This window comes from Tauraco erythrolophus, chromosome 20 (assembly GCF_009769465.1).
Source record: "Tauraco erythrolophus isolate bTauEry1 chromosome 20, bTauEry1.pri, whole genome shotgun sequence".
Classification (NCBI taxonomy): domain Eukaryota; kingdom Metazoa; phylum Chordata; class Aves; order Musophagiformes; family Musophagidae; genus Tauraco; species Tauraco erythrolophus.
The window spans coordinates 4,821,206-4,842,301 of record NC_141484.1 but is presented as its reverse complement, the minus strand read 5'-3'; the positions used below and the strand labels follow the sequence as shown (position 1 = coordinate 4,842,301).

Genomic DNA, 21,096 nt, shown 5'->3' with positions numbered 1-21,096 from the left:
CAGCTAAGTAAACAAATTGGATTAAATGCCTGGTGATGTTCTGGAAATGGGTCAAATGCTTGATCAGCTTCTGTGGTTCTGGATCAGGACATAAAAGCCTGTGCCAGGTGGCTGTCATGAAGAAGTGGTGAGGGCTGCCCCAAGTAGGCGAGCTACGAAGCAGACAGTGCTTTTCTCCCCAGTGTTTTTACTGAATAAATTATGGCCTTGAATTTAAATGATCGAGGGCATCATGAAGGGGTCTGCCTTAATGGACAAGGAAAACGAAAGATTGTGATCAAGAATAACCTTAGGTAAGACCTGAACAGCGAAGAGGGACACGGAAGACCTTGCAGCTAAACTCTAGATTCTAGACCCTGGAGGTCTGGGAGCTATTTGTGACTCTAGCTCTAATAGACCAGTTAGGCCTCCAAAAGGAGGCAAGGCAGAAAGGTTTCTGGCTCCCCTTCTTTTGGTCAGTTAAATCCTCCTTGGAAAACCCACCTTTGTACCAGCCTTAGTGACTTTTCCCCACCAAAGAAAAAAGTTGGGGGAGGTGATAACTTCTCATCTAAGAGGTTTAAATGAAGATTGACTACATATTGATCCCCCCTGTTAGGCGTCCTCCTTCTTGTCACCTTTTCTGTTAAGTGTCCATTTCCTTTGTAAGGGACTCCTCAGTAACCACAAGGTATCTACACCCCTACAGATGTTATTCCTTTATTTTAAAATCAAGAGAGAAGATAAGCTAACAGCAGAAACCTGTGCAGTTCACACTTTCTTACACTACTCTGTTTCCTCTGGCTCACCTGCCTCATGGGTGGGTATCAGTGTGCAATGTCACAGCCAAACGTGTTGCATTAGGGATGGGATGGAAGAGAGAAATACTGCTGGATAATTGCAGCTTCCAAGTAGGATAGCGTACAACACATGCTGAGAAGGTTTCACACAGTTTAGGCCCAACGCTGTGAACTGGTAATTCTGAAATAACCTGGCCTGATATTACTGCCTTCTGCAGCTCAACATGCCAAGTGCAGTCATTGGTAACTAATGGGGAATGAGGCGTTTGGTGATTTCAGTGTTTCTATATTTGTCGCAGGTTTTCGATGAGAGAAGGACTGGGGAAAACACAGACATTGATTTTTCCAGCTGTTAATGTGGTTGTTAACAAAAGCAAACAAGGAAGCTGAAAAACTCTGGTTGCAGTGCGTAGATACTTGCTTGCCAAACATCGTATGCTCTGCAGCAGAGCTAATTTTTAAGGGGGATTTATGACATTTAGGTATTGCCCCTCTGTCACTGAGACCAGAGAAAATTAGAAGCAGCTCCACTGACACTAATGTGCAGTGGACACTGGCTCATGCCAAGCCTGCAAATCCAGTGTTTGATTTCAGAGTTTTGGGTTGGTCAGGGGTGAGTTTCTATCCCGCAGGACAGTTTACTATACCAAGCAATATTCAGCTTTCATTTTCATTGCAGTGTAGTGTATCTGTGCTGAGAGTCAGCATTAGTGTAATTGCATTTAATTAAGTGCCACATGCTGAATGTGTGCTGTGCAGCACTCTGGAGGCAGAGCTTTGTTACAGCTATTCAAACACATTCCAGAGCTACCTTTCAAGGTTTTGTGCCTACAGATCAGCTAAAAACCTGTGTTTCTTCCTCCATTTTCCATGCAATCTCTGGGAAAGTAAACTCTCAGCCTGACCATTTGCGCTTGTTTCTGTTTGCCAGGCTGTGAAGAGTTACTAAAAGATGTCCTGTCTCCTGAAAACTCCGGGCCTCGACACTACGAGCCACAGTATGTTGACTACTATTACCAGGTAAGAGAAGCACTAATTCTGTCTCGTGTTAGTGGACTGAGGAAGCCTCTGGAGTGATGTGTAGTTGGGTCATTGTCAAGGCTATTGTTTTACTTGGCCTATTGACTCTTCCTTCCTAGATTCATGCCTGTTAGCAAGCCTTCCGTACTGGTTTAAGCTGCATTCAGCACAGGAAGGCTGTCAGCTGGTGTGAAAGTATTTAGGATTTGGATAGTGTTACTCTTAGGAGCCTCAGTGTTTGCGTGGCTGTGAGGGGAGACGTTGCATACAAGCTCGCTGGCACCACACTGATCTGTATCTAATTAAATCAGTCAAACTTTGTAGGTGAACAAGTCCTCAGAGACCTTCGGCAGATAATAAACGGGGACTCAACAGCTGTTAGGAAGGAGAAACAATACACCTTTGGTAACCTCGATAGTATTTTGGCTGGTGGGTGTAGCATGTTTTCAGACCATTAACGGTCTACATCTGTACCCTTAATTTGACAGTGTGTGCGCAGTCTAACAAGCAGGATGTTAAGTTTCCTTTCAGCATCTATTTGTCTCTTCTTCATTTTACTTTGGTTTTAATCACCCCCACCCATGTAAATTCTTAAGATTAAAGGTACAGTTGGCATAGTACATTCAGATAAGGATTGCACGTCAATGGTGTTATGAGACTGCAAGTGATCCTGAAATCAGTAGGGAAAGCATTTTACTTTCCCAAGTGATGAAGTGTGAGAACAATACTCATGTATTGAGGAAAGACATGTGATAAGCATGCTGGTGTTACAACAATTCTTTCTGTTACACAAAATGTTTTCCACTGTTCATACAGAAAGTAGAGAGACATTTCCTTCACTTCAGTGCAGATGATGTCTGTCACAAGATGGAAGGAGCCCTCCATGACTGCAAACAGGAGGGCAGAATTTGGTCATAAACTTTCATAATAAAGAAAAGTTGTCTGGGCTTATTGATTCTTTTTGCTTGATGAAAATGACAGGCTGGTTTCAGTACCTGGGCTGTGGCTGGCTGACACAACCATCACTCTGCTTGTTTATAAAACCCATTTTTTTTGGTAACTGGTGACACAGATACCTGCCATGCTGTTGCTTGGTTACCTTAATAGATATCATAAACCAAACTCCCTGTTTTGCAATAGATGATAGAGGCTATAAAATGGAAAGCAGGCTCTCTGCAAACGCTAGATGTTCCCCTATTGCTATGCAGACATTGCAGGCTGGTTCTGACACTCTTTGAAGGCAGGCAACATGATCGTTGGGTCTTTATTCCTCGGGGATTTCACATCTGCTGTCACCCAAAGATGTGCTGTGGAGAGTGCTTGAAGACAAACTGTGAGTTGGCTGCAAACTGCACCACTCCTGCCACCTATCCCCCAGGAGAGCCTAAAGGTGAGAGTTGCAGCTGCTAATCCTGATAGCAGCTGATGAGTTTCCCGTTTGAGTTCTAGGTTTGTACCTCTGGGAGAGCTGATCACTCCTGGGTAGGACTTCTGCTGTCCACCAGCCATCCTGTATGGTCCCTGCAGTGGACAGCACCATTGCAGTAGAGTCCAGCAGCTGTGTTTGCCCGCTTTAATTGGGCCAATGCAGTATTTGTGCAGCCTCTGAGCAGAACCAGGTTCTTCCCTACCTGCCCACAGGGCAGATGAGCTATCGTGATGGGGAAGGGACAGGCAACAGTGCACATTGTTGTACACCCCATGGTTATCCCACAGCAACTCTGCACAGCTGCCCTCCAGAGGGGATCGTTTCATCTACAATCTCCAGGTGTTTCAGGTGCAGTTTAGAAACTGTTCGCTAGATGTCAGTTAAAGACTGGGAAAAGGCTGTGAACAGGCTCTGCACTTGCTTTAAGGATCCTCTGCTATGGTAGAAATCTGATGAAACAGAGAGCTGAGGCCCAGGTGGATTTGAGATTATCACCATGGACGAGATTTGTTCCCCGTTCCCAAGGAAGCACGAACTGAAAACATGTGAGCTCTACTTGCATCTCCCACGCCTTATTGAGTGTGAATTCCTGGTGATGTACTCAAGTTTATGGGCAGCTCCCAATGGCACAAATGGTAGATGCCTGCCTAATCTCATTTTCATCCCAGTATACCCTTTGCATGTCTGTCTAATTCTCAGGTGCAGTCAAATTCTCAGGCAGCAGAAGGATACATCTGCTGTGATGGCACAAATAGATCTTTTAAAAGGAAATGCATCTCTCTTATTCTGCCCAAGGGGTTGTACTTTCACAAAGGCAGGTACTGAGCTGGTTCATTTTTATGCTGTCTCTGTGTTCACAATGTGATTTGAGAGGAAGAGGAGATTTATCCTTGTCACATGTTATTTCCTCTCTCCCCTTCTTTCACTTTTCTGTCCCTCTCGACTGCCCACTCCCTATATTGTAGTGTTCTGAAGCCCAAAGACAGAAACCTGAAGAGGTGAAGGTAATGCCAAGAAAGTGGGATGAAGTGGCAGGAGCCACAGTAAGGTGCTGAACTGATCCAGCTGTTTATGTATGTTGAGTCAAATGAAGAGGAAACTGCCAAGTCTTTAATTGCAACCAACTGGATGCAATTAATTTAAATTGATACATAAAATCCCCTGATACCAGCAGCTTGGGCCATTTCATTTGACATTTTCTAAATGGTCGGCTTTTACTTTGTTTTTCTCCAGTGTAAACAAGAACAAAAGTTGACAAGCTTTTAATGTGTAAAAACTTTGTCCAAAAAGGAGAAAAAAATCCTATTGTATATGCAATTTAAAATGCAAAGACCATTTCATGGAAGGTTTCTAATAGCCTATAGTGAGACGCTGTTTCAGTGATATTTCGGGTAAATTGAGAGCTCTTCCTTTGAGCTCCAGTCTGTTAAGGTGTGATACGCAGAAAGCAAAGAGCAGCACTTGGTTACTACAGGACTCTCAGATCAGTGGGAAATCTCCCACTGACTTCCATCAGCATCAGTTCAGACTGCAAAGAGTGTGTTAGCACATACAGAGAAAGCTGGTCCCAAGAAACTTGGGAGGATGGGATTGCAGTTGGGAGTTAGCAGTTGTAGAGCCCCTCAGCTCCAGGACCTACGAATAAACCTGCCCCCTCTGTGTATGAATTCAGAGTCTGTTGATTTGCTTGAAGTCTTTATTATGCTACATTTGAGGCACTGCTTCAGTCAAGTGCTGCTTATTAGTGTAACTTTGGTCTCTTACAGCCTTTAAAGAGAAAATAGAAATGCTCTGAATTTGCCAGAAGCCAATTTATCGATCCTGAATTCCTTTCACAGTGTTTGCTGCTGTGGCCTCAACTCTTGGCTTCAGTTTGAAGGGAGACAAAAGGCTCCCTAGTCCAGTAGGGACTTTGTGGCAAGCATCTGGTAGCACTTCAGAGCCTTTGGATAGCCTTTTGGAGATGGTACCAACAGAAAGTCCACAGCTGAGTTATGTGTGTGAAAACCCAGACCCAGATTCAGCCAGCTCAAACAAAGCAAAGTGCCTGTGTCTAGCATTTCCGAATGGCTGGCTCTGGGCCTTCCTGGGCACCTAGCCAGCTGGGAGCACTAGCCACAGGACTCAGAGGGAATTAGGCTGGCTGCATCTGCAGCTCCCTGGCCAAGATTTGCATTGCAGGCTGAGAAGCAGTGACCTGGGTCTAGGTGCCCTTCTGTCTGAGCATCTAAGTTTGGGGAAAAGGGAATCAGCAACAGGAGCTGGATTTTTCAGCTCTTCACCTGGCATATTTTGGCTGTTCGGATTTGAAGGGAGCCTGAATTTAGATCACCCAGATAGATGACAGGAGAGGAGGCTGAATGACAGATCTTCGAGCCTCTCACCACCACGTAGCAGGGTACCTATTTGAGTAGCTGCTTATAAAGGGACAATGTGTTTTTTTACGTGTGAGTGATTGTCGTTTCATCTGAAGTCAATGCCCAAATGCCAGACATGGAAGCCCAGTGGAAGAGTGTGTCGTAAGATATAAAAATAGCAGGGCCCTTGTTTTAAATGAGGCTGTTTATTTCTTATTAATTGTTGCTGTATTGAGTTGTTGCTTTCACGTCTAAATAAGAGAGTGAATCTGCCTCTTAACAAGGTTCAGGATGATTGCTGCATGTCAAAGTATGAGCTTCTTTTTCAGTCCTGTGTGTGTTTGCCTGCCTGCCAAGTGATTAATTACACTGTATGAACAGCAGAAAAATTGTTGAAACATGACAAATAAATTGTGTTTGCCTCTGCGATGGAGCTGAGACTACTAGCTGATCTGCTGCTTTGAAAATATTTTCAGTAGCAATTAGAAGTCCCCCACTGGCTTCCGAAGAAAGGTTTTTCGCCTCTAGCTGCTTGAGGATATCTGCTATCACCTGTGTCAGAACAGAGAGGGTCTTTCTGCACTGGAAAAAGACTGTGATCCAAATGGGTCATTTTCATTAGGCTGTAGAAGAACGTAGCAGTTTGAGACACAGCTGGGCTGAGGAAGGGTGAAGGACTATTTGCACGGGTCTCCTTTGTCAGCCTGGAATTGCAGTTCTGATTCTGCTGTCTCTTGCTATTTACTGCAGCAAAGCTCAGGCAAGCACTGAATATTTTATTGAACTCAGACTTGCAGTTCTCTTCTTGTTGTTCCCATCTTAAATAAAGCTCTCCTTTTTTTTTTTTTCCGCTGAGGACATCCCTTTCACCAGGCATGCCAGCAGTTGCAGCAATGTTAGTTTGCCAGTGAACAAATCTCCCTGGGTCACTTCAGTAGGGAGGAGCAAGCAGAGATACCAAATCTTACCTGAGCCCAAGAAACAACTGCCCCATCACCTCTAGTTTCCCAGAAGCCTGTTCTGGAAAGTACTAACCTCATACTACACGTTAGTGCAGATCTTTAGTACAAATAGCACCATGCATCCTGCAGAGCTCGACTGCTGCTGTATCTTTGGTGCAGACCTGGCAGGGCTGAGCCCCTAACAAACGTCTTCCCACGTAGTTTGCTCTGGGTCTGTGCACCCGTGCTGTACTGAGCTCACTTTTCCTTCTGGAAGCTGAAGCAAAGTTTGAGTGAAGGATGTCACATCCAGTGGGGAAACTTCGGAGTCTGTAACCAGAATTTTTCATATTTTTCATCTCATATATGCTGTGTTTTGAAGCAGTGGCTCCACCTTGACCATCAAGTTGCTAGTGTTCTTGGGCAAAATGACTGACCTCATTTGTCAAGAGGGTTTTCTTGATACTATTTTTCCTAACATTTTTTTCTGTTTCTTGTCAGCCTCTAGTTTTCTCCATCACCTATGCCCTCTCTGTCATTCTCGGCTCCCATCGTGTTTTCAGCCCTGCAGATGCTCAGTGTCTGCCTCGCATATGAAGACTTCCCTCCCTGTGTTTGAGACTCCTGGGGCTGTTCATGCTACACAGCAATCAGCACAGTGCATGTTTGCAAATTGCTTCCTTTACCAAGGTGCTGGTGGGCTCTTCTGTCCTGCTGTCGCTGTGGGACTCGCTCTGTGATTACGAGCAGCTCATCCTAATGTCTTTCCCCAAGAGGCTGAAAGAGAGGCTGCATCTTCATTCCTGCAGTAGTCAAAACCTGGGACATCCATGTCCCCCAGTGCTTCAGCTGAGGAATGTTCTGGCTTGAGCCTCTCTCTTGGGTATGCCAAGGGAAGCAGAAGGTTCCCTGGAATCCCTGGTCTAATCCAGAAGTCTGATTTCTATTTGGTGCTTCTAAATCTATCTGCCAAATTCTCCTTCCCCTCAGGTTCTGCTGCATCCCCTGGGAAATGGGCCTTTTGGGAGGCCTAGGGATTGATCCCAGCCCCTGCTGAAATCGGTGGAAAGATTTCTCAGAGCCTGGTAGGAATTAGGTCAACACCTTGGGTTTTTCCTGAGGTGGTTGTTGCCTGGATCCCTCACTGGAGAGGCAGGAAAGAAAACCTTGATAAAGCACAGCCAGGCAGTTACAGAGAGAAAAAAGTCCATGTTCCTCGGTAGGACTAGGCAGGATTATACACGGGCAACACACTGTCTGCACCGATGAGAAGTTTATTCTGACCTCTAAGGGCAACACTCTCAGCAATTCATTTTTTCCTATTTTTTTTTCTAAGCATCAGAAAGCAACATTAACTAGAACTGCTGAGAAACCCCCAGTGAACAATTACCAAGAGCAATGAAGAGCACAGCGTGCCCCCATTTGGGATTAATTTACATGGAAATTGCCTGCTTTCACCTGGCAATATTCGGAATTACATTTTTTAATGTTTGTGCATACATGCAAAAAGAAGTGTCCTTGGTATAAAACACCTGCATAAAAATAACCTACCTCTCTGGCTGCTCAAGCTGATTAGGAAATGCTGCCCTGAATAACTGCTGTATGGAGAATAAGTAGTTTTGCACCCAGGGCAGGATAGGCATTTTCCAATAAAATAAATGCTGACTCTTCCAAAAACAGCCATGAAGGAGGTGGAGGAGTATTTTCTTTTTCAAAACCAGTTTGAATTTTTGATTTGGTGGAACATCACACGTTGTCATTTTTAAAGGGGAAATTACTTTTTCCCTGGCTTGTTTTTGCTCGATTGTTGTATAAAACACACATAAAATAATACAAAAGAAGTGAAACACTCTGGCCCAGTCAAAAAAATATTTCTTCCCTTTCTCCAAATGTGTTTTGGATTTTCTTTTGAGAAAAATCTGAGGGTTTGACATTCTCATTCTGAGCTGGGCCAAGAAAATATTTTGAAATCTAAGAGCTCCCAGTCTGGGAGAAATGTTTTCCCACCCAGTTCTTGCCACAACACCCCAGTAGATGGGCTTTGCTCCCTCCAAATGCAATCTTACTGTCTGAGACCAGTTGGAGACTGCCCAGGGCAGGGGGATGACATGATAGAGATGTTGCTTGAGCTTCCATAGTCCTCAGAATTGTGTGTCTCAGTGCCGTAGTGTTTATTCTGATTGTGCCATTTTTGGGGGATTGGAAAGCTGGGCTGAACTTGTGTGTATCAGGGTTTTTTTTCACAAATTCTGCCGGTTAGGTGGTTCAAATTTTAAGCATCTGCTCTTGCAGTTGAACTACTGACCTCCTGAAATAGAAGCTTAAATCCATGAGGGACCAAACATTATTCACTTCCCACAGGGACTTGTCTGAGTCAAAATTTACTATTTCTTAGGGCTATATTTGGCTGAGTGGTTTGAAACTGGTGAAAGTGTGACTGCCTGGTTTGGCCATCCTTGCCGTGAGTCGGTGACGGAGATGAAGTTCTAACTGTAGTGCCCTTCCCAGGCATCTACAGGAAAGCCATCTTGTGCACTTATGTTTGTTGTTATCTATGGCTCTTTTCTGAGTATTTATTTCTGTTCTGTGGCCCAGGTGGGGTTTTGTATAGCATACAAAAGCTTTACCATTTGAAAGCCTGTCACCTGTCTCTTTGACAGAACCTCTGTTTAATAGACATTTCCTGTCTCATCTCTTTTCTTTCTGAGGCATTATCTTCAAGCTTTTAATCTGCAGATTTTCTGATTGAGCAAAGTTTTGGGGGTGGTTTTTCTGGAATTGTCAGTTGTCATGGCAAAATATTCCTCCTATCCTTGTCTCTCCATGGATAAATCAATTTAGACTGTGGCTCAGTCCTTTGGTACAGGCTATGAAGTGACTGAAAGCTATAAGTTGTTCTCTTTCTATCGAGGAAGTCATATCCCTATGGATTTAATCCTTCAGGTAAGCATGGCTTTGTGGTTTAGTCCTGTTTGCCTTCTGTTTGCTGTACTGAAAATCTGTCCGCCTTCATTTGTGGTGTGTCTTGAATACAGCATTATTAACAACATAGCAAAAGAAATATTATGACAGCACTCAGTGTGTGCTGTCCTCCTGTGAAGGAAATACGACTGCTCGGTCAGAGGGTGATGAACGAGTGCTGACTCCAATACATGGCCTTTGGGGAATGCCAAAATATCTATAACAAAGGTGGCCATGTCGGAGGCAGTGCATGTAACGTTTGGTGGGCTTCTTGACACTTGTGTGACGAGATGAGGATATCTTTGCCCTCTGGTTCGTAAACTTGAAACTTTTTCTTTATTTGTTTGCTTTTATTTTTTTATTTCCTATTGTGCTTCATATCTTTTCTCCTTGCTGCTCAGGGAAATTTGTGCTGCGTTTATGGAAGATTTTGGGACATGGAGTGTTCTTTGAATATTTTCAGTGGAAGGCTGTGAAATCGAAATATAGGAATTTTTTTTTTTAATAAAAAGTAGGTTTAAGTAGGTTTATCCTTTTTTTTTTTCATCAGAAGATAGTTCTGTGTAGACCTGTAAAAGCTGGTCGATAAAGTCAAGATTCCAGGTTATTATGAAACTGTAGAAAGTCAACCACAGAGATTTTCTAGCTAAACAAAACCAGCAAAATCTCTCATTGCACAAGCAAACAAAAAGGATTTGACTGTTTCTTTTCTTGCCTTTTAGCCTCTCTGACCAAACTGAGAGCATTGTATATTCTTGGAGGCAGCTTCTCTCCTTTTGCAAAACAAGAGCTGCATATACTGCTAGGAATTTTCCCACTTACATAAAAAAATTCCTCCGTAGGTGAAATCTTACAGGAATCATTTCTGTCACACAGCTGCCGCTATACCACCCACAATACTTAAGGGTTCAAATATGTGATTTCAGTAGCCTCAAGAATTGCCACCAAAATGACCCAGGCAGTTCATGAGATTGCCCAACGCTTTTCTTAGTTATGAAAGCTTTAGGACACCTTCCCTGCTTTCTTCTTCTCACATTTGACACCCAGCCCTTGCAATGTCCAAAATCCCCACAAAAACACATGGAATTTGGCCTACCCATTCGAGTGTCTCCCCCCACCAAGTTCTCCTGGCAGCACTGAGACCTGCCTCCCACTGAGGGAGACTACGGCAGCGAGGTGCCGCCCGGGCATCCTGTGGCACTGCCCTCTATTAGAGGCAGTGGAACTGATAAAATTAAACCGTCGTACTCAGCTGCACTCACAGAGCTAAAAATTAGATCTTGATTATCTTGTCTATTTTTAGAAGCTGGAGAAGAATCAAAATGTAATTTATTATTTTTATACATGCTACAGTGGAGAGTGTATTCGTCTGGGTGGAGGCAGGCTTTTCCAGTACTGTCACACATCTGGGCTGCGATAAGCAAGTTGTAACTGAACAGGACAAAAAAGTAGGCCAGCCTACAAGAGAGTATCTAGGAATTACTCCTGAGGGATTTGTGCTACACTGCCTCTAGCAGCTGAAACAACAGCATGAAATTGTGATTAAAAATTAAAGAGAGATATGGGCTATTTGACCTTCTTTTAATCAGGGACACGGAGGCTCTGTCTAGAATAAGGATGCAGAGAAACGCAGCTTCTGTTGAGCGACTGCATGCCAAGGAGAGGCTGCTGAGGTTCACCCTGAGCTCGGTGGAACAGAGAGGTCACTGCTTGCCGTTCAGCCGGTTTCGGAGCAGTGCCACCAGGTACGGGGACGGCCGGCTGCCGCATGAGGCTTGGAAGTGGAATGAAACAGTCCTTGCTCCAAGAGCTATGGTCTAAACAGATGAGAAATAGGAAAGAAACTCAACTGTTACGTTTTCTAAGGTTACAGAAATCCAGGCAAGATTAATTAGGCCCCTGCGAGGCCATGTTAATTAGAATTTTGGCTGTTTGGCTCACCTTTTTACCCAGACTGTTGTTGTCATTACCCAGTTGACTGTAGTATCAGTTGGGGAACAGCCATGAGAGAGAGTAGCCTGTTTAGGTGGATGTGGACTCTGCATCCTAGGCTTGTTTTGGTATTTGGCATTGTGATAAGCCGCTAGCAAGGTTCAGTTGGAATAATAATGTACCCATGACAATGTTGATACAGAGTTGACACAAATGCTGATGAGCGTTTTGAGCTGACAGTGTGAACCTGGCAGCCTAGTCTCAAACCACCATGACTAGGAAGTGTTTGGAAAGGAAATGCATAAAGTAGACACAGTAAAGTGAAAAAGGCATATCAAAAAGGGTGATTCCTTGGAGCTTTTCCCAGCCTGAGTAAATAGGACTATGATAACAAACAATTTGGCTTTGCAAGAGACTTTGGTTTGTTCTTAGCCGTGGAGCCCAAAAGCCTGGAAGGAGAAATCCCTCGTGTGAATCCTGTGTGTTTGTTGCCTTGCTACATAAGTCTCTGGTCACTTGGCATATTGGTTGGGACAACAGCTTTCTCACTATGTGTTTGTACGACATAGGGCCAAAGCAGGAAAATGACTGGAGGAGGGAAAGTTTGCAGACTCTACACCCTTTGATAGATACATCCTGAATACGTAAATATGGAGTAAATATATTGCGGAGCTTTGTCCAGCCATTTTTATAGAATAGTGCAATACTTAGGTAAACTTTCTTGCCCATAGTAGAAATTTACTCATAACATCTCATTTTAAATGGGGGAATGTTTCAACTTATACATACTGAATATGCTACCACCTTTTGTTGCTCCAATGAGTTTTTTGTTAATGTGTCCTTGAAGGCTAATGTCATTGAGGAAGATTAGAGCATGTGTCTTTCATCAGGAGATGGACCATATGGTTACAGTGGCCTAAGGCACCCTCATGGAAAAGTCTAGTGCATGGGAGATGGGAATCTATTCAGACTGGGAAGGGGTGTTTAGGAACCACTAAGAACTGTTGGTCAGATTCTTAGATGGTGAAAATCAACTTAAGAGCATGAAAGAAACAAGGCTGTGTTCCTGCTGAGCGGTTTTTTTTCCCCACTGTGTAAGCTTTTAAGACTGTTAACAGTGTGAACATTTTTTATTTATATGCCTCCTTTCAGCTCTTACAGCTTCGCCTTCACCAGGGTCCTCTTTTGTCTTTTTAAAGTTTCAGAATTTAAAATGGTTTGTCATATCTAGATCTTTAAAAGGAGCTCTCTGCCATAAATCTCTACATTTTAGACTAGTGTATTTCTCAAAATCTTTGCTCCACTGGTTTCTTATTGCACTCCTCAGAATGTTTCATACAACAATTTCATCAGCTGTTTTCTGTAGGAATTTCTACTGCCATTTGGCCTACTGGCTCAAAATTATGGCAGTGTTTTCAACTGCATTTTCTCTTGGTGCCTTGTACAAGACAGCTCATATCACGAGTGATCCAAGACTGAACGAAGGACTGATGTCCTACTTTCCCTTCGCCCGTGCACAGTGCAGAGCAGCCTCTGAGCAGAGTTTGTGTGCAAAACTGAGCTCTGCCCACTGAGAAGATGCGTGTGCAGTGACAGCTTATCCAAAACGTATACGTAGGACTGCAATGAAGAATGAAGGAAAAAGGGAGCAGGAGGTGAATTCTCAAAAATCAGAGGAAAGCAAATTTAAGGCCACAAAAAGGAAGTTAAAGGTTGGGAGATTACAGGAAAACCAATTGGGAGAAGTCTGAATTATAATTAGGATAGTTTGCCTTGTTCACCTGCTACTTATGTAGAATTGGATATTCTGTAAATGTTTAACATTATCTCATGTTCCCCAGTTGCACCGTACAACCTCTAGGCCAAATCCAGAAATCCTAATGGAATTGTAAGTATTTACTGTCGTTAATTTCTGTCAGTAAACTTGGAGGAAGAATTTGGTCTGACACATGTGAACCCTGTGGCTAAAGTGAAAAATGTCTTCTTTGGGTTTTATTTTGTTGTTTTGTTTTTTTTTTTTTAATCTGTGATGATAACAAAATAGAAACCAAGGTAAGATTCATAAGTTGCTGTTAACCCTGTGGAAAAGTAAGGAGGAAAACCTGAATAGCGAATGAAGTCAGTATTTCACTGCGTCTCCAGGATCTGATTTTTATGGAAATGAGTAATGCACAGTGCTTCGTGAAACTAATGGATAAATATTGCCTTTCATAAATATTTGTTTACCTCTGAACTCTTCAGCACCAGGACCAACAACCATCCCTTTATGAATCGCTCTTTGCAGGCTTTATCTAGCTGCAGGAGCTGCCATAGTTTTCTAATCTGGGAAGCTGGCAGTTCAGTGGAAGTGTAAATCACTGGGTTTATATTTCCACCATGTTTTGAATCTTCACTTAAAATCTTTCTATCTGTCTCATTGCAAAGCCAACAGTGAGATATTACAGGAGAATTATAAAAGGGAGTTTTGTGCAGAAAATTCCCAGTTTTCACCTGTTGCCCAGTACTATTCCTTGCCTATAAAGAAACTCTTGAGTAAGACTTCTCAGATTACTGCACCATGACAAAACTTTGCTATCAGGAGACATCCTGTGTCATGTCATGGTATTTGAATCAAAGGGGAAAGAGTTTGTACTCAGACACTGCAGAAGATGCCCTGCCAAAAGTGACTGATACCCTGCTGGTCTACAAAGAAAAGTTTTAGCAATGAAATGTACTGAATAACACTGACTCGTGTGCTTCATGAAGCAAAATGCTAGGGCCAGGGAAAGTCCTAGAGCACTTTCTCTGTGGTTATTGAAGATTACTGTTTTTTCCCCCATGAACAAAAGTGTCAGATGTTTCCTGACTGAGAGCCAGGGCATTACTTGCTGTGCTGCTGAGTGACATGCTTTTCCTCTAGCTTGTGTATAGTCTCATTAGATCAAAAACCTTTACAGGAAGAGACAGTCTCTCTTGATTGTATTTGTGTAGTGCCTGTCATGGGGCTCTTCCTTTGCCTCTCCCCTGGGAGGACAGGACCACTTAATTTTAGAAGGAAGAGACGGGAAAGGGGAGAAACCAGCCCTATTAGGAGCGTATTAACATTTACAGTACCAAATGTTCATATTTAGTTTGACTTAGATACTCACATTCTGTATAGACTCCCCTTAATGTGCAATGTCTTCTTGTGAAGGAACTGATACTCAAGAGATGAAGGACTCTCCTGAATCAGCTCCCAGGAGCTCAGACTGTGTTAGGACATCCTCCTTTATCTGCTCTCAGCTCACCTCTGTTAGCACAGCTCCTGGGACTGGCTTGCGCAGGTCCACTTGGGGAGGCACAACATCCCTTCCCCAGCTCCTGCTTTGCAGTAGGCTGGGGCTGCCTTCGCACTCCTGCTGCTTCCATAAAGAGCCAGTGGGTAACAAGGACCACATGGACCACACGCGTTTCTGTTTCCTGAGGTAATTCACCATCTGTAGCTGCTTCTTAGATGACGTGGGGTCCCAAAGCTTTTCCCCCCCGCTGACGACTCCTCACTGTCTCACAGCACCTCTTTTCTCGTGGCATCTAAACACTTCCATATTGAACGTGATTAATGAGAAGGGAGAGGTGAGTGTCAAGGGCAGGGATCAATGTTTAAGAGTAGTTCACTATTTTAATTTGACCAGATTATGGAAATAGAATTTGCAAGGTAACTGGAGGTCCTTTACTCCCTGCCGAAATGGTAGAGAAAGCCACGTCCCATTAGGACGGGGGTGGCCTTCCATGACTTGTTCTTTACAGGACACGGGGCACTGCAGGCCCCTAGCTGGGCTCTGCCTGCTGTCACGGGGTGTCTTGATTTTGTGGGGATGTTTCCAGCCTGCACTGCTAGTCTTGGTGCAGCTGCTGGAAGAGAATCTCCTTCATTGGCTTCGTTTCCTTTTAATATTGTATATTCAGAAGTGTCTGTGCAGCACCAGGGCCACTGACAATACTGCTGATTACTTCACATCACTATTTAATTAGGATGAAAGGCAAGGGACGAGCAATTGGAGATTTTACACTTGGGAAAGAAATTGATTTATGGAACAATCAGTCTGTTGGCTCCAGCAGGCTTTTCTTTAAAAAAGCAAGAAAAGTATTCTTGTCACTTTTGGGTTGATCTAAATCAAGGAGCTTGTGCAAAATTATTCTTCTCAGCCTGCAACTGCAGAGACCAAACAATGGGGCAGAAATTGATCCTCTGCTAAATTCTGAGCAGTACCTCGGGGAGGGAGGCAGGGAGCCCAGGCCCTCCACGAGGCTGGAGTTCGCAATGCCTTAGTGGGAAAAGCCTTGCCTGGGCTGTACCTTTTCAGTCACAGAGGACTGCTCTTGCTATAATAAGGAATTTCTGTTCTTTTGCCAACGTAGAATTGCCTGGGAATTAGAACAGAGCTTATTTATGGGATGTATGTACATGCTGCACTCCCCCATTCTTTGTATAAATGTGAGCATCACCCAAAAGCTGTAGAAAATCAATGTGATGGCGCCTCAGAAATGTCTTGATAGTGCTAATATTCTCACAACTTTGCTCACACTCATGAGTTTTATTGGACAGCTGTATGTTTCTCCTAAAGCTGGAAGTTTTCCCTGCAGCCTTCTGAAAAAATGTGATGTGATTTGAAGAAGGTATCTTGCCTGCTACAACAGATTTGCACCTGCTGTTCCCTGCTCCATGTCTAGGGCCCAGCATCATCCAGTCTAGCGTCATCACACCCAGCTTTTGCCAGGCTGCCAACAGCCCATATGCAAGGGCTGGCCTCTGCTGTCTGAAATGAAATGTCTTTCAGATCTTCCTCACAGTTAAGCTGAACCAGAGGTTATGTTTTTCCTGGTATGTCTGCATTTGTCGAGGAAAATTCTCTGTGGTTATATTTATACTCTTATCCATGAAGAGACTGTAATAGAAACAAAAGGCTTTTTTCTGTGACTCTTGGAGGCTGCTGCATCACTTGTTGCTTCAGAGTTCCTGGGGGGAACTAGAGGTTTGGTTCATCTGTAGCTGAGTTGCCTTCTCTTCCAATTTCTGTAGCTAGAAAGGGACATATTTCAGTGACCAGGATGGAGAGATTGATACAAATACTTGGCTAATGAACATTTGTCAGATAAGAAAAATTAATTCTAACTTCTCTGTTAATGAAAGGTGTACTTGGAGGGGCTCTGTATCACCAAACACAGGATCAGGAGAGAAAACAACTGAATTCATTCTCCTATTGCTGCAAACCTCCTATGATTTTGGGGCAGGGCAACTGAACCATACCCTCTATCATACCGTGTCATCCTCCCTATCAGTAAAATAAGGATAAAACTATTAGTTCTGGCTATTTGGATGGCAAGCTGGCTGGCAGAGCGCATTCCCCTGACTACATGTGCCAGCTGTGCTGAGCAAAATAGCCCCCTCCTCTTATCTGCTGACCAGCTCCCGGGAAACGTCTGTGTATTAACATGTTTTGCCCCACAGCCTGAGAACAGTAGCCACGTCCCTCAGCACACCAGTCCAAAAGGGCTTGACAGTTAAATAATTGCCGCTGCTGCCTGGCTTTTAAGAAATGAAGTGAAACTTAAAAGGGAGTTCTGCAAAGTTTGATAGCCCTTCCACTCCGCTGGCATCATTCACGGTGGGCGTTCAAGCTTCCAGCCTAATAGGGATTTGTGAGAAGGCATCAACTCAGAAAAAGTGTCAACAGCACCACAGGTCAGACAAGGACATATTATTATGCACCTTTGAAAACACAGCCAGACTTCACATCTCAGCCCAGCATGCAGCAATCATTAGTCACCCTGCATAATCCTCTTGACCTATTTTTTTTTCTTCCTTTCACAGTGGTCACATTTGAAAATACTGTCTAGAGCCGGTTGGGCTCATACAAAGTTGTTAATTGGGAGCTGCCTAGCTAAGGGGTAACACAGAGGCAAAGTTCAATGCCTGGGCTGCAATGGTGAGTATTCCCAGGGAGGTGATGGTCAGGAGGCCCGGGAGGCCTTGTGTCACCAATATGCACAGAGACTTAATTCCTGTTGCTTCCAGAGGGGTGGGCACCTGGTTGCTTTGGTTTGTCTGGAATTAAGGATTTGACAGGAACTGGCCTGGCAGAAGGGTTAGAATGTGAGAAGCACTAATGGCATTTACATACAGCAGGAGGGAAACACTGATTGGAACAACAGACCGGCCAGCCAGAGACTGCCTGGACATCTCTGTCCCACAGATCTGAGTGAGCATGGCCTTTGTGTTAGGGAATTTTTAAAGGGGTTGCCACCCTGGTTGCCTCTCCCTAAGGCTGGTGCAAAAGATGTGCAAAGCAGCATAGTTCACAGGCTCTGTGCACTGAGGCTGTCACCATCACCTTACAGCAGGCTGCTCTCAGTTATCCTGGAGGGACAAGTGTAGGGTGGCCCTTCACAGATGTGGAAACGATCTCCAGACTTGGAACAGAGGCTTGTTACTTCTGAGAGATTTATTCTGCATACCACCACGTATCTGTTAAATTTCTGGAGGTGGCAGCCACAGATATGTAGATGAAGGAATTAGCATAAAAACCATCTACAATACTTATTGCATTATTATACCATCAAAGTGCTTCACGGGCTCTAATGAATTCATCTCACAACTTCTCTGAAGTTAGGAAACTGTTATTCATCCCAAGTTTGAAGGAGATAAATTGAGCTATTCAGTGATAAGGCCCAGGGAGGTGGCAGAGTCAGACTGCTTTCCAGAAGAGCCAGGTGACTATGTACCACTGAGGTCACGGAAGATATCCATCACCAAGTGCAAGCCTGTACCTATGTCTCAGCTGGTGCACTGTCTGCTGGCCCAGCTTTTATATCTGAGCATATATAACATTCAGCAGTACTTTTGTGCATCTTTGATACTAAATTTGATACTAAGTTTCACGGGCTAATAATTTTCCAGAATGCTTTGCCTTGTTCCTCTGTTTCCAGAGCCTGCCCAAATGAAAGGCAGAGTGCAAAGCAGGGCTCCCTTGCCTCGACCAGGGAAAAGATCAAAGCTCTGGTTGCGATAGTGCTGAGGCATGTGCCTTTCTTGCTTACACTAGTTTATGAAGGTACTAGCCTAGCAAGATTAGTAGGTGTCAAATCTACTTCTGCTTTATAAAATAAACAGTCAAGGGCGGCGTTATAAGTTTGCTGCACCCTTGAACAAACAGGCATGTTCTAACTACTTAGGTCAGGCTGTAGAAGGAGCTAGTGTTGGAAATCTTGCCTCTCCCTATTGTATCAGCCTTCCTGCCTTTTCCAGGTGTCTCAGGGACCAGAAGTATATGTGCTGTTACCCTCCAGTCCTTGCAGGCATCTACAAAAGTTTGCAAGGCTTGATTTGGAGCTGATGACCATGAAGTGTGGTGCCTACACTGCCATACACAGGTGGCCAGAAATTGCTTCTCTACCACTATAAGGTTGCATGCTTGTGGTCAGGAGTGCTGCATTCAGTGTATTTGAGGGATGGTGCAGGTTGGATCTTCCTTGGTTCTTGCTCTTTGTGAAACTGTTTCCTTGTCTATTTTTGCCCTGCTGTGGCAGGACTGGGCTGTCAGTCTGCCCTGCGTATTTCTAGCTTCATTAAATCCCTGGGTACTGAGTGCTACAGTCTGTGCTCTTCTGCTGTTCATTTCTGTAGGGATTTAGGGCAGAAGGGCTTTATGCTGCCGTCATCATCTTGTAAGGAGCAAAGAAGAAATGCAGTGTACTCCCTAGATGCTAGGATAATCGTATCTTGACAGCATACTAATTAATCATCTCGTAGTCAGGTAATTATTTCCCATGTAGGTGTCTAATTACCATTTAGTAGCCCAGACTTCGACTGCAAATAACTAATATTTTCAAGCGAGGTAGTAGAGGAGCATAGTGGGCCATGACTCCTGGTGTAACTCCTCTGTCTTCCTTGAATTACTCCTGGGATTAATTTGGTCCGCCAGTTCTTTTAGTCTACTGAATCACACAGCAGCCCTAATTATTGCCATATTGGCAACAAGAAAAGAGCTCGACCAACTCCACTGCTCAGTGTAATGGACTTAGCTGCTGCACTACAGCTGTTAATGTGCTCAGAAGTGCATCCATATGTTGGCTCCCTGTGAGCTCTTACTAACCTAGCAGATTATAAGCTAACAAGCTTGAGCCATATTTTTAAGATCAATATACAAGAGATTTACTTGTAAGCCAAGGAAGACTGCAAAGATAAAAATTACGAACTGCAGTCAAAGCTTACTTAACATTCATACCTGGAGTATGTTTTCACCTCTACCTCCAGCTGGTGTACTTATGCTTTAGTTAGATTTCCCAGTGTTTGTGGTGTGCCTTGAGTGTGTGTGTGTGTGTGTGCGTGCGTGAGTCCCACTTCCATCCATCAAAAAACTCAGACTCATTCAAAAATGTTAACCACATTTGGAAGAGAGGCAGGAACCTCAATAATATTAAACTCTTATGTTTCATAAAAACAGGCTTTTGTATGGGTATAGTTAAAGCAAGACAGGCCTTCATTCGTGTGACTTGACCAGTGTAAAAACGATTTTATACGTCAACACTGTTCCCATAGGTGAAAGAAATCAATGTAGGCTGATACAAGGCACTTTCCCACTTGTGGAGCTACCTCTTGGTCTGGCAGCACTCTTCAGGTGGGTCTGTTTGGGTTGTTGTTAAACTATGTCCCATCATATCTGTATCTATGTTGTAAAACTAATCCTGAAGACACCAGAGTCCAGCTCAAACAGCACACATACACCTACCATGATGTTGGCCATAGACACACTGATGAGTTACTACCTCCCATTTTTTTAAAGCTATGTGACCCTAACAAAGAGGTAGCTTCATGTCTCAGTGTAGTCCAGACGAATTGTGGCAATTTTCTCATGCTTTTTAGTGCTCAGTTGTACCCAGCTGCTTCTATCTGTATTTGCTGTATTTACAGCTTCAGCTTTGCATCTCTATTCATGTGTCCAGACCATCAGACCTTTGCCCAGTCCAGCCTCAGGATGGCCTTGCAAACACTCTGAGGAGCGGGAGTGTGTTTGATTTTCCTTGGCTTGTTTTCTTTCCATTATCTGTCTTCATGGTGATAAAGACTGCTGTTGTTGACCTCAGAAGTGCACTGAGGTCTTTGCTGTGTGGAGGACACAAAAGGAGAAACGATGTGCAAGCTCTGCTCTCAATAGCTGGCCTCATGGAGCTTCTCACTAGAGAAGCCTAGAGGAGGGAAACAGAGACCACATAAATAGCAGGGACTCTCCAAGAACATGTGCTGAAAGAAAAGCAGCTAAAAATAGTCTCTAAGGCTAAATGTGAATCATCTGGAGACTAACTAGCAAAAGTTTCTTCAAGAAAATCCTGAAAGGAGGAAGCCACGTTTTCAGAAGCAATCATGCAAGCTGGAAGCAAATAAAGTATTCCCATGAAAAACTGCCACCTGCGACATGTGCTGTTGGGGAGACTTCATATCCTTCCCCAGGTCTGCGTTCTCCAGTTACACTGGGGCTCAATCTCATTCTTACTTACTGGTGCAGTTTTCAGTTAAGTCTCTCTCAGGATGGGATTTTTTTCAGGATTTTGATCATGTTTCAAGAACTGGAGCTCCAGCGAGTGGAATCGGGCATTGCAAGAACAAGCAGTCAATGTAATTTCTCTTTTCCTCCATGGTCAGGCAGTTCCCAGAAACATGT

General features: G+C 43.9%; 1 protein-coding gene across 1 annotated transcript in view; it reads left to right on the top strand.

Annotated features, from left to right (window-relative positions):
- Positions 1 to 21,096, top strand: part of RAB11FIP4 (RAB11 family interacting protein 4) — a 119,049-nt gene that overhangs the window by 49,267 nt on the left and 48,686 nt on the right. The window contains exon 3 of the mRNA XM_086624012.1: positions 1,711 to 1,799. Within this exon, the coding sequence (XP_086480138.1) occupies positions 1,711 to 1,799 (89 nt within the window). The remainder of the gene's footprint in view (positions 1 to 1,710; positions 1,800 to 21,096) is intronic.